Source organism: Phaethon aethereus, assembly GCF_964289735.1.
Source record: "Phaethon aethereus genome assembly, chromosome: 4".
Classification (NCBI taxonomy): Eukaryota; Metazoa; Chordata; class Aves; order Phaethontiformes; family Phaethontidae; genus Phaethon; species Phaethon aethereus.
Genome location: NC_138578.1, coordinates 16,172,173 through 16,185,553, shown reverse-complemented (window position 1 = coordinate 16,185,553; position 13,381 = coordinate 16,172,173). Strand labels below are relative to the sequence as shown.

Genomic DNA, 13,381 nt, shown 5'->3' with positions numbered 1-13,381 from the left:
TCTGCCTGCAGGGATTCCAATGCTGAAGATAGTATTTGCAGGTTATGAGCACCTGTCCTTAATTTCTGTCCCCTTACTCATCTATCATCCTGCTCAGATTCTTCTTGGCAGTCTGTTGGTACCAACAATAAAATCTTGGATGGTTTCTAGGCAAAAGGTAAGAATTGCTGGTTTTGATTTATAATGGAAAGTGTGCTGTAAGGGAAAAAAATACCTAAACAACATGTCTTAAACTCCTCAGGTTCCTTCTTGGACATCCCATGGTAGAGATTTCTGTTTCTTTCCTTCCTTTATGACAGTGATAGTCGCAGTAGTATCAAATTAAAAATTCTGAACTTTATCCCCCTTGGCTCTGAAAAGGTGCAAATCTTGAAGTTAGACCTTCTACAGTTAGTTCAAATTATGAATTTATTCAATTTATTAATTCAGATTCTGCCCAATAAGAATGGCTCCATCTTTAGCTGATAATCACAGCTTTGGATCTCACTTAAAGAGAAGTGACAAAGATCTGTCCACTGGCAGGGGAGCTGGGGAAATCAGGTAAAATGACGGCACTTGCTGAATTGCACTGAAGCAGGATGAAAACTTTTTAATTTTTTTTTTTCTACTTGGGTCACCCTTGAAAATAGCAAGAAGTCTGGTGCATGACATTTCATGCCAAAATTATGGGATAGGATAGCTTGTAGGACTATAAACTATAACCTGGAGGTTTTTGCATCGACATCACTGATTCAAATTATGCTTATTTCAGTACAGATTGAAGCTATTGACACCTGACAGCCATTCTGTGATCTATATGAAATAATTGCAATGATGTTAGTCAGGTTCTCAGAACAGTAGTAACAACTTCGCAGAAACCTAGTCCGTGCAACAGATTTTAATGCTGTCTTTAATGTTCTGAGATAACATGGATCAAGAAGCTGTGGTAACTGAAGCAGTCTTTGGCAGCCGTTTTAGGTGAAGGTGGGAAGCCCAGTGCCACCAGTACCCTGCATTCTCCACTTGTCAGTGGAGAATTTTTTTTTTTATAACTTCCGTGTTTCCAGTTTTCAGCAAAACCCAACAGGCTGCCATTTTACTGTCTTCACTCCACTAAAGTCACTTCAGTGATTTTTATGTGGCTCCATTTTTGGTTACCTGAATTGTAAGAAGCAGGAAAACTCTCAATTTTCAGGAACTGAGTGCAGAAATCAGATCTTGTTAAGATATACTTATCTCAGCATCTGAAAATGCAGATTTGAGAATCATGTCATTCCTCCACCAGTCTGCAAGTCATTACTTTTTTTTTAATCAGAAATTATCAGGAGACATTACAGGTAGTGTAAAGAAAATTCCATGCTATTCCTGCAGAAAGATAGCCTAAAGTTGACGCTACCGGTGATAGAATGATCCCTGCAATGCTGGCTTCTCTTCAGCTTCTAACTGCTCTCTGCTGCTAAGAGCAGGAATGGGGCTGGAGCTCATCCAGACCTCCCTGATCCTCAGGGGTGGTAATGGCCTTTAGGGGCTGCTGTCAGTTGCTGCAAGTTAACACAGCCTTTAAACAGGGCATCAGAAAAGTCAACCAGTACTGGAGAGATTTACAGTTCACCAGCACTAGTTTCTTATTCATTAAGCATCAAATAAACCTCCTGTGCTAATCAGACTGTAACGCTACCGTAGAACCACTTTGGGGAATTGTTCTGTTGCAGCAGTTTCTTCAGCTGGTCTTCTGTATTATTCACAAATGTTATTTTAATTACTCTTTGAAAAAAATCAATGAGATTGGGTCTGGTACAGTTATAATAAGTATAATAGAAGTGAATGTTGTGACTGGATAATGGTCTCCTGCTTTGAAAATAAACATGTCATCATCACCCTTGATGTTTATTTTCTATAAGCACCTTGGCTTCATTTTGGCATCTCTCTTGCAGGGGGAGACGGTTATCCAGTCACAGTACTCAACTGCAGTGACATTCTTACTTAATTATGATAGTACATGTGATCTGGTTGTATGAAATTGAATTTAAATATTTAGAGGTTCATCTACACTAAGGTATTTCTAGTTTGTAAATATGGCAGCAGAATCTGCCAAACTACAAAGTTAGAAAATTGTTTCCCCAAACAAAATGTGGAATGATGTCTCTCTCCAAAGTCTCTTGCTGAATAATATCCAAAAGACTAATCTCAAATGGCTGGATTTAACAATAGTAAATGCTGGTGTTTCTGAAAGCTGGTGTTTCTGAGGGGAATATAGCCTATTTATTTTTAAAGGTTTGGAGTTTTTTTAAGGGTTTACATTTGTGCTGGAGTGTTTTTCAAGCAGTGTTTACAAGCTTTAAATGTACAATATTAAAGGTTAATACCTACAATAAGAAGACCCATCAGGCATCTCTTAGACTGAAAACTGCTTGTTTAGCCAACCCTCTGGAAATGATAAGTCTCTCACTCAACAGGCAAATGCTAGCGTGTCAGGGCACTTCACCTAAAAGGCTAGGGAAAACAGGTTCCAAATTTAATGAATTTCCCTCTCATTCAGGCTGGTTCATCCCACACAGGAAAGCACTGAGCTTTTGTTTTGCAGAGCACACCAATGACTGGCATCCTTCACAGTGCTGTGGTCATCCTTCACTGATGTGGTAATCGGTATAGAGGAGCAGCTGAAAATCTAACACCTTTTAAGTCTGTCACATTTGGCTCCCAAGTTAGACAGGCTGCTTCCTGCCAAACTAGAAGCATGATCACCTATCATTTGAGTTGAACTTCTGTCCCACACTGAATAAATAGTTCAGCTACCATAGTTGGCCAACCCTGCAGGGAACAGAGAGCTGGACCCTGCCATCAAATAAAGGCATGTGGTTTCACTCTTCCTCAGTAAGAGTAGACTGGAGGTGCCATCAGGTGTCCCCTGGCACAAGATCACCTCTGGACTGATGGACTTTGGCATATTCTTACCTTTTCTCAGAGAGGAGGATGTAAACATCACGGGTGTGTGACATCCACCACTGCAGCAGTGACTATACTCTGAGCCGGCTTTGAGCTGTATGAAAGGAGGCCAGGGAACACAAAGGTGTTGGCAGAAATGTTCTTCACAGTCCTTCCCTAAGTGGGTCAGAAGCTCTTCTATCTGTGCCACAAGTGGTTTGAGTGGGGTCCAAATAGTTGCTTTCTAAAAAACATCTGAGACCCACCTCCGCTTCCTTCACTGCCACTGTAGCCATATCCCTTGTGGTGCCTTTGTTAAGGCTACCTGTATATGAGAAGGTTGTGATGGGCTATCAGAGATGAAAACATCATCAAAAACCCCAGAATGGCCTCTCGGCTGCATGCTGACTCCTCACTCAGCCTCCCAGAAGTGGAGTTGCCCTTTATAAATTAAAATCTTGTCTTGTGCTGTTGGTTGTCTTTTAAGAATATAAAAAGGTGACTGTTCTGTTTACTGTTCACAGGCGCTGAAGTTAACCAAGCAGCCTAAAGCACCCGTGAAGGTATAACTATGGAGATGGCCTGTGTCACAGTGAATGTATATATGTACTATACTGTACACACAGACAATTGAGACATCTGGGTATTTGTGAATGTTGCTTCGGTGCATATTTTATTTTTATATATATATATATACATATAAAAAAAAGATACCTGTTAAGTGCCTTACAGATGCATTTTTGGCAAAAGCATTGTTTCCAGAACCTACTTTGTTGGTTACTGCAAGAGGTTGTACAGTATTTTGGAGTCCTTCAGTTTTTATTTTTCTAACTGAGTGAATGGTCATGACTAACAGCTGTTTCTTCCATTGCCCCTGCTTTGAAGCCAGGGTGCACCAGCTGTAAGTCTCTGTTTTAAACTAGCCAAAATGCCCAGAAGCTTATCCCACTGCTGGCTTACCCTGGGGAAGAGCTTTCTGAAGGGTTTTTTTTTTTTGAGATTGACTTGAATTTCTGTGTGACTCTGTTACACTTCCTAGTCATATGACTGTGACATGCCTTTTTCTTCTGAGTTTGTGTATACTCAGCATGGGGCCATCCATTGGATAGAAGCTGAGAAGCATGAATTATTTGCATTTGTTGACACAGTTGTCTAGACATTCCTTCAAAGCTAATGGTTTCTCAAGAAAATTTTTTCAATTCCATTGTATGATATTGTGCCATTGTATATCTTAAATGCCTCATAAGCTTCTTCAAAGAAATGGTCTGGTGCTTGGGTTATGAGTGAAGTATTTGTGTTTGCAGATAGAAGGTCTTCTATAATTTACCCCTGAAGAACACAATTTTTTGTTTTTCTTTTTTTCTTCCCCTGGTGCAATGCACAGAGATCTGCAGTGACAGAATTTAGGATGCTAATATTGAAACAGCGCCTTTATTGTAGTTAAGCCAAGGTATGTTTTCTATATTGCTGCACTGGTAATGAATAATAGCTTGTGAGGACAAGAACGTTGACAATTTTTTTTTTTTTTCCAATTAAAAGGATCCTTACAAAAAAAGAGACACTCTCTTAGCTAATTTGACAATCAGTCACGACATTTTAAAGAATAAAATGTTACTCTTTTTAATAAACTTACATAAAAAAGAATACAAAATACTATTTCTAAGAGGAGTGTTGAAGAGAAAAGAACACAGGCATATATTTAAACATATATCCAGTACTGCATCTTGTCCGGGAGATTAAGATTTCAGAAGCGTGCTCTAGTCCAGACTCTGAGGTGTACCCATCTGCAAAAACTGTGCTGGCAATTGTGCATTAAAACATTAAAAGGAATGAAACAAATAGGTCAAACTGGGATCGATATAAATGCAGAAGTTTCACGTGTGTCATGGTTAACATTGCAGTCAATGGTGCAACTGAGTGCAAACACCTAGGAGCAGATCTTTAGCAGATGTAAGTTACTGTAGCTCTGATAGGGCTATAGCCATTTACACAAGCTAAAGATCTTTTGTATGACAGTAGGCACATGAAATTCATATCCTTTTGCCTTAGTGAAAAAAAAATGTGTTTGGTTTACCTAGTCTGTTATTCCTAGTCTGTTATTCCTGTGAACAACAGGAAAGTAATCTGGTACCAATCATCGGTGCTTTACTGATGGTCAGTCAGTGCAAGGCTGCTTCGTTGCCATCTGTGTGAGAAACTACTGACAGCATGACCTTGTTCAGAATTGTCATCACCAATAAAATGACCATGTAGTGAAGGTACGTGAGGTGGCAATATGCTGAATTCTTTCATTCTCTGGAGGGGGATCAAGCTCTGCACACTGAGCAGGCAGGAGGGCTGAAGGACACTGTCCACTGCCTGTGTCCCCCAGGGCTGTGCTCTCTTCTCGCTAGCCAGTGATGCAAAGGGCAGCGGGCAGTGAGCTCACAGTTTTCATCAGCACATCCCCAGATAGCATAGTCAGATCTACCAACAAGACCAACCTGCAAGTGATGGGAGAGAACAGCATGTGTGTTCTTGGGCCCAATTCAAGGTTCCCCTTCCTTATGCATGCTAACTGGTAGCTGGCTCCATGTGGGAAAAAATTCCTTTGTCTGGGCCTAAAAACCCTGCTGGCAGCAGAGAGTCCAGACTCAGAACAGTTTCTTTTTGTTCTGTTTCAATAAACCTGAACTTTGAGAGTTGGGTTGAATCCCAATCCCACTAAAATCGTTGACTCTTTCTGTTGGTTTTGAATGGCAAAGCAATAGGCCCAGAAAAAGTGCTCACTTTTTAAAAATATATAGGAAGGGTTCAAGCATACAGTAACTTACTGTGGTTGTGTCAATGCTAAATAGTCAGAACACTGCAAGTACCCTTACTGAGCTACCTCTACGTACTGAATCTCTGACTTTCAGTACATCCAACAACTTCCTTAGATTCCACTGAAGACATCCTTTTTTCTGTGTTAAATTTCTTCTACGTTTAAGAATACTTCAAACTGTTTTAAGATGGAGTTTTGTTAGAGCTTTTACAAATTCCTTGTTGATTGCTTGGGGCAGCCTAAATATTGTGTATGAGTGGAGGTGTTGGTCTAAAGGGAATATAATGCAAAACTGAAATACATATTTTAAATCCGTACTTAATGAAACTTCATTATGCATATCAATTATGTTATGTTTAAAGACTGTTAAGATGTTTGGTTTATGACTTGTTATTATGCCTATATGTCTTTAATAAACAGAATGGTTTTGAATTTAATTTTGTTAATAGGAAAACAAGATGGAATTATCCTCTAGGTCAACTTTTTACCTCTGTTACCTATGTTTCGTTCTTTTGTGGGTAAGCTTTTGAACTGTTTGCTTGTTCTTTAAAAAAAAAATCTGTGAACTGTACAGAAATATTTTATGAACTAAACTGGGGGAAAGAAAGTCCTCAGAATACTGCAAATTATTAGCAACTGAAAATTAATATATTGAACTCCACCAGTTTTTCAGTAGAGGGTTAGAACAGTTCTGAATCTTTTCAACTTCTTGGCTTTAAATTTAACTAAGAGATACCTGGCATTGAACATAATCAGGCAAAACTGATGGCGAACAAGTACTTCGCCCATGTTAAAACATAAGGATTTTCTTGATCATCAACACTCCTTATCTTCTGCACATCTATAATCCCATCTAATGATAGCAGAGGAAAAAAGCACCCAAACAATAAAAGAGCACTTCAGAGGTCACAGGAAATCTTAGCACTTTGTGTTAAGTTACTCAAATGTTTTATTTCCCTTTTTGTGCACTAAATTGAGCAGCTTTTGATGACCCCAGTAATAGGTCCAAGATAAATCATTTTTTATGTAGTTAAAATTGTGGTTGTGTTTTTCCTCATAGAACCTTTAGTTAGTGCAAATGGGTTATATGACGGAAAAGGCAATCTCAGCAGAAGCTGCGCAGTTGTGCTTGTTCACAGAGCAAAAGAAGAGTAATCCAGCAGTTTGGTTTTCCAGAAGTAGTCCCCTATGTTATTCTGGCAGCCAGGGAAAGAGGAGCTGTTAGTTTTATTTGTGTACAGTTTTCTGTGGAAATATCTTGGTGGCAGGAGGTTAGAAGGCAAGATGAAATATTGTCTGTCTGCAAGCACATTTATTTATGTGCAAGTGCATACGTGCATAAGAGATGAGCAGTTATATATGTAGAAATCGCTAGAAAGGACCGAGTCCCTGGAATATATTTTTTTGCAAGACTGCATATGGAGAAAGAGCTACTTTTTTGATGTTATTCTGACATTAAAAATGAAATTTCAGACACTGAATTGTGTTTTGTATTGAATCATAATCCCATACAGAACCTTTACAGCAGATGATCGCAGCACTGTATTTGTAAACTGTAGGCTATTTTGCACTTAAATAGATGTTGATGCATTTCGGAATTACAACACAGTAAAGGGCTAAATCATAGTTTCTCCATTTTGTTATAATCCAAATGCATTTATATTACTATTATTATAAAGTGCCAGAAACGCATACGGTCCCTCGCAAACACGTTAAATAGACAAGAGACTAAATTCAGCCCTTGGTTACACTTGCACATCTCCAGCGAAAAGGCTGTTACGGCACAGAGCGTCTCCCTAGGGAAGCTGTTTGAAAAGCCCTGCCATTGTTCTAACAAAGCTCAGTGATAATGTAGCACATGAGGAGAGTAAATGGGGAGTATTTTACTTCAGGTTTGATGGCCTGCCCTTCCCAGCATCTAGCAAACCCAATCTCTTTGTCCCTATTTCTTTTGTCCCTATCTCCACGGGTAGCCCCAACCTCCCAGACCAAAACTATAGCATCGCATTGTACAGTGTCAGAACAGGGAGGTTGTCTCCTCTTTGCCGTTTTCTTGCTTAAACCACGTTATCACTTGTGGTCATTAGACTGTGACTTCTTTGAGGAGGCATTTTGAATTCAATTCTTTAAAGTTTATGTGTACGGTTCCTGTAAAATTCTCATTCAACAGAGAACACCCTGCAGGATGGTAAGTAATCTTCTGGAGTAGCATGGGCAAGGGCTGCCCCATGGCTTTGGGTGTGCAGGGCTAGAGAAAGCGGTGCCAGGAAATGCAGGTGCGAGGCGTTGCTGCAGGCAGGTCTGCTGCATGCTGGCATCTAGAGCTGTAGCAGAGGTCATGAAAGCAGCCTCTAAATTGTTCTCTTGCCAGAAAGGTGGAGAGTGAGATCTTCAGTGAGAAGTTAAATTAAGTTTGTTAGTGATTGAAAGGACAAGAGAGATGTGTTGGAAGCAATTGGTGCCAATGAGGCCTCTCTACTGCTCCCCTAAGCAAATTGCAGTCTCGGTGGAGTATCAGCTTCTCAGTCCATCATATTGCAGTAATCAAGTCTGGAGCTGATGGGAACATGAGTCACCACTTAATTTTCTCATCAGCGGAGCCCAAGTTTTCAAAATATTTTTAGATGCATTTCCACAGAGATTTCTGCCAGCCAGTGACCTATAGAGTGACAAGAAAATGAGCAATAGCTGCTGTTGAATCAGGCTCTGCTCCCTGACACCTACCCTACTGACTGCACTTTTGCACAGGGAGGGTGGGTAGATCGAAGGCCTTTGGCAAAAAGAGCCCCCAGTGAGTTGATCCCAACACCTGGATTTGGTAAGCAATAAAATAATCTGTTAATTCTTAGGCTATCTGGTAGGTTGCAGTCAACTCTGACTCTGCGTTGCTAGCCCAGCCCAGAAGCAGGCGTGAGATTAGAAATTGATTGTGATCCCTGCTCGGAGAGACAGCCGATACCCAACAGCTGCAGCACACAGAAGAGGCCGTGCATCTCCTAAAGATCCCGTGCTGGTGCGTATTGTCTGCTCTTTACCTGTGTTCGAATTTGCCACCTGGCACAACCATTTTTCACCCAGTTAAGAAGAAGAAAAAAAAAAACCTCTTTGGATGGCATCCGCTGCGGGTGGGCTCTGTCTAGTATAATTCTAACAAAATCAAAGGCTTGCAGATGTTAGCATGCTGATGTTAGTTCAGCTCTGTAAGAGAAAACTTAACTATTTATGGTCAGTTTTCTCGTGAAACAGTTCCAAATTCTACGGCAAATCAGCTCACTTAAAAGGGAAGAAAATGGAGTGCCTCAAAGGAAAGATGATTTCATTGATAGGATTAAAAAAAATTACAGAGGTCCTGTGAGAACTGGCCTTTTGCCAGAAGAATTGCAGGAAATAAAATTTGAGAGTCCCGTGACAATAATTGGGTATGAAATTCTATTGACAAAAGCTTTCGCAATTCTGTGCTTCCTCCATTTCTGAGCATTGTGACTGCAGTCCTCCCCCATCAGTGTCCTTTGTCTGCTGCACAGCCCATACCCACGATGTTACGAAATTCTGTCTTATTTCCTAGTGCCTCCCCCATGTAGTTTTGCCATGTCTTGTCCAACTGTATTTGGTGAAATAAGTGATGAAATGTCTTTCCCCCCCCCTATATTCAACCTAAATTCCCAACCACCCTCCCCCCTTTTTTAACCTCTCCCAGTTAGCTGTCCCTAATTGAACCTGTTGGTGTCATCACCAAGATGATGCTCTCATCTGCTTGGAGAGCATCTTTAAGAGAATTAAGAGAGCTAATTAAGAGAATTAAGAGATGCATTCTTAAAGATGCTCTCTTCTTAGAGACCCCATCCCGTAGCAGCATGACAGGGTAACGCTCTCTTCTTAGAGACCCCATCCCGTAGCAGCATGACAGGGTAACGCTCTCTTCTTAGAGACCCCATCCCGTAGCAGCATGACAGGATAACTGTGACCAAGAAAGCAGGGCACCTTTCCAAGATGCTGCCTGGGGAAGCAGAAGTCAGCTTTTTGTGCTGACACTGAAGAAGTTTACCCATGCATCTTACAGTTCCCTTGTTGTTCGTTAGGGCTCCCAGCTCTGCTGGATGGGAACGCTGCAGCTCACCACCATATCTGTTACAGTCACTGTTGGTTTTGTGCAATCCCGTACTACTGCGTGGTATGTTTTGCCAAGTTATTCAGCAAATTCTCGCTTGTTCTGTTTCATAATGTTGCTTTAAATCAGAGAAACTTCAGGGGAACCTCAGTATTTTTCTTTATAAAAATGACAAATCTTTTTTCAGTGAAATACTTTAGATCACTGTCTGAAAAATTAACTGTAATTTCTAAACAGTGGCTCACGACTGAAAAAGATGCATGTGAAGCATTTGGCTCACACATTCACTCTGCCCCTTCCCCAAAATGTACTTGCAGCCTTTCAGGCACCTCACAATGAGTTGCATTTAGAAAACTGCTACATCTGTTTAGGTCCAATTCCCTGATAAATAAAATATATCCCAGAGGCATAATAGCATACTAAAAATAAGAGTATGACACAATTTCAGCCAGTTAATATGATAACTCTCTTCGATGCAGCTCGTGGAGCATTAATGTGGGAAGCCTGTATCTTTTCAGCTCGGCCATCTGCGAGCGTCGCGCACAGATCTCTCCCCAAGCCGGAGCCAAATCCCACAGCCGCGTGAGCAGCGGCATGGGAGCAGAACTTCCCAGGGCGCCGGGGTTTTTGCCACCCTGCATTCATGAGCTCCCCTCTTTCTGGGCCCTCCAAATGTGAAAACGTAGCTGAGTTGTGACACGTGAGATTTTGCATGAGTCAGGGCATGGAACAAAAGCGCTGCCGTTGGTGGAGCCTGACTTTTTTCCTGGTTCTGATCAGGTAACACATATTTGTGATATGTAGCACTAACATAGAGGGCATAAAGAGCTGTATATAGCTGCTATCGTATCAATGTTCGCAAATAATCTCATTTAAAGTATCTATTGCGACATTGTTTAAAAAACAACAAAACTCAAATCTCCTGGTAGCAGTTTTTTGGAAGACTTCTAGGTAGGGTGTTTTTTTTTTTAAGTAAGGTGCATATTACATGTAGAAAAACTGCTCCCCATGTGTAACAGGATATATATTAAACCATTATCTTCTATGTTCTATAATTTAATACTTTACATACATTTTAAAATGTATTTTGCTTGTCTAGCTCTACTTTCAACAGCAAACTCTCTCTCCTAATTCATCCCATTTGAATTTTTAGCTTTGGCATATACATCAGTATGCTCCGATGTATTGCAGGCAGCAGCTTTCTATGTTTGAAAAATAAATTTATTGAGAAATTTCAGTATTTTTCGATACCAGTGAAAATAAAACAAAACTTAGTCTGTTACGATGGCATAGCGGTAGTCTTTGAATAGCTGCTGCTTGGAATGCTCTTGAAATGCGCTTGAAATTTTTTTCTGAAGCCCCAATTTAGGAGTTTATTGTCTTGGCAACAAAATGTTTGCTCTGAACAATCCCAGAAGCACAATACATTAGCAGCAGAAAAAAAAAAAAGAGTATTTATAGACAATAATTCAGCTGTTATAAATTATGACTGTAAAGAAAGAGGACAGAGTTCCTTTTTAAAACTTGCTGCCAGATTCCGGTTTCAGTGATGCTGAGTAAGGTAAGTAATGTCCTTTTGATTAACAGTCAAGCCTTGAGTGGTTTTCGTTTAAAGAAGACTTTATTAAGCTTTTTTCTCAAATTCATCTTTTTTGTTCTGGTTTGAACGTACTTCCGTCTGAAGAAAACTCTCAATGACTTTTTAGCCTACATTAAATTCCCACTGACAAACAGCTGAGGATTATTATTAATTTGCTCCCGCAAGAACTAATAGGCTTTGCCAAATAAATCATGCAGATCACCAAGTGTGCTATTCATCTCTTCTGCATATTATTGCTTAAAAATCATGATAGTTGTCCTTTAAAAATCAAAAAGTCCAATCGCTCCTTTGACTTGCATTGAAAAATCTGGAGTGGTGGTTGTCTTGGGCCTTATTTTTTTTGTTTTGTTTGCAGTTGAGAGAAGATGACGGAGAGCTGGCAAGCGTGGATTCTTAGCTTCTAGGAATCTGTTCGTGTTCCTTCAACTCGTTTTGTGGCATCTGCATCCTTTGCATTAACGGGCATTTTGCAGCTCACCCACGCCTGGGGACTGGAGGTACCTGGCGCGTGTTAGTAAGCGGTTCAGCTCTTTCCCGGCCCAGTATCACCGACTGCCCCAGGTCTTCTGAGAAGCCAAGAGGCCGCCAGCGGAGCTCAGCTTCAGCACGTCGCCTCTGTCGGCGTGGGCGTGGGCGTCACTGCCCAGGGCCCGTCCTTGAGGCCTGACGCGGGGCCGTGCCCGGCGGGAGCCGGGTCGCAGCTGCCCTGCTGGGCCCCGGGCGCCTCCGTGCCCGCCGCTACCTCTCCCCTGAGAAGGTGGCGGTGCCGGGGCGAACCGCCACCGCCCCCAGTCCCCCCCAAGAGGAGACGGCTGGGCCTGACACTGCCCCCAGCTGAGCGTTAACCGCCTCGGCGCTGCCCGCCCCGACACCGGCTCGCGGGAAAGGGGCGGGCGGCGGGACCGGGCGCGGCCGCCATCGCCGGGGCAAGGCTGCCCCCTGGCGGCGGCGCGGCGCCGGCTGGCGAGGTGCGCGGGGAGCGCGTCCCTGGGTCGCTGTTCGCCTCTGTCTTAGAATCGCGCAGGAGATGTGTGCGAGATGGCGGCCGCGGCCTGCTTTCCCGCTGGCTCGGCCCAGCCCAGCCCAGGGAAGGGAGTTTCTGCCCACCGCCTTGGCCGCGCGGCAGGGAGGGGAGGGCCGGGGCTGCGCCTTCCCCGCGGAACGGTGTCCCCGCACCCCCAACCGCTGCGGCGGGGCCCGCTCCGCCGGCACGGCCTGCTGCCTGAGCGGGAGATGGCGGTTAACTCGCCTGACAGGCAGCCTTTGTGCTACGTTAGGCACCGGGAGTTACTGGTGACACTTCACTTGACTGGGTTAAATATTTTTCCACTTCGGGCCATGTGCTTGCATAATAAAGATCGGCAAGTCACGTCGTCTGCCTTTCCCCTCATGCCAACAGCCGAACGCCCTGGGTACCTGGCTATCGCTTCCTAATGTACATCAGCATATGCTGATATACAGCGAGGCTGATCTTTGACTCGCCTTTGAAATAGCGACACATTTTCTCAACAACAAATTACGCTTTGACGTTAGAAGGTGGCAATCTGTAATGGATATTGCAATCTGAAGATTCAAAGAGACTATCTGTGATCTTTGTCCTCAGCCGAGTAAGCTGGAGTCTCTCTTCCCTCCTACGCGTTTATTTGATTGTGGTACATAACCTTGGGACGTACTAATAATCATTAGTCAGAGCTGATATATCCTTCACAGGCCTGCCCCGCTCAGGAAGGGAGACGCTCTCTAGAACAGCAGTAAATCAGCAAAACATGCACTTAAATATACAGTAAAATGTGGTTTGAGACACGATCCTTCATACATCATGTAACAAAATGCTTTATTGAGAGAGTCACACACACACTAATGAGGAAAGAGGGCTGCTGCGAGGAGGCCTGCGAAGGCGGAACAATTTGGTGGCGGGAGGGAGCTGGGAGAGGATCCCTGAGCAGCTCCCGGTCCAAGGGCAATC

The 13,381-nt window shown here is 42.6% G+C and overlaps 1 protein-coding gene across 3 annotated transcripts in view; it reads left to right on the top strand.

Annotated features, from left to right (window-relative positions):
* The window catches only part of SLC10A7 (solute carrier family 10 member 7), a gene marked incomplete at its 3' end in the record, with an annotated part of 144,118 nt that extends 140,645 nt beyond the window's left edge, over positions 1–3,473 (top strand). For 2 of the 3 annotated variants that reach the window (XM_081999051.1, XM_081999050.1), the window contains 2 exons: positions 12–157; positions 3,429–3,473. In XM_081999051.1, coding sequence (XP_081855177.1) covers positions 12–157; positions 3,429–3,473 — 191 coding nt within the window. Of the gene's footprint in view, positions 1–11; positions 433–3,428 lie in introns of those variants that run through there. The other variant, XM_081999052.1, reaches the window with a different exon arrangement.
* Between the last annotated feature and the right edge of the window lie 9,908 nt (positions 3,474–13,381).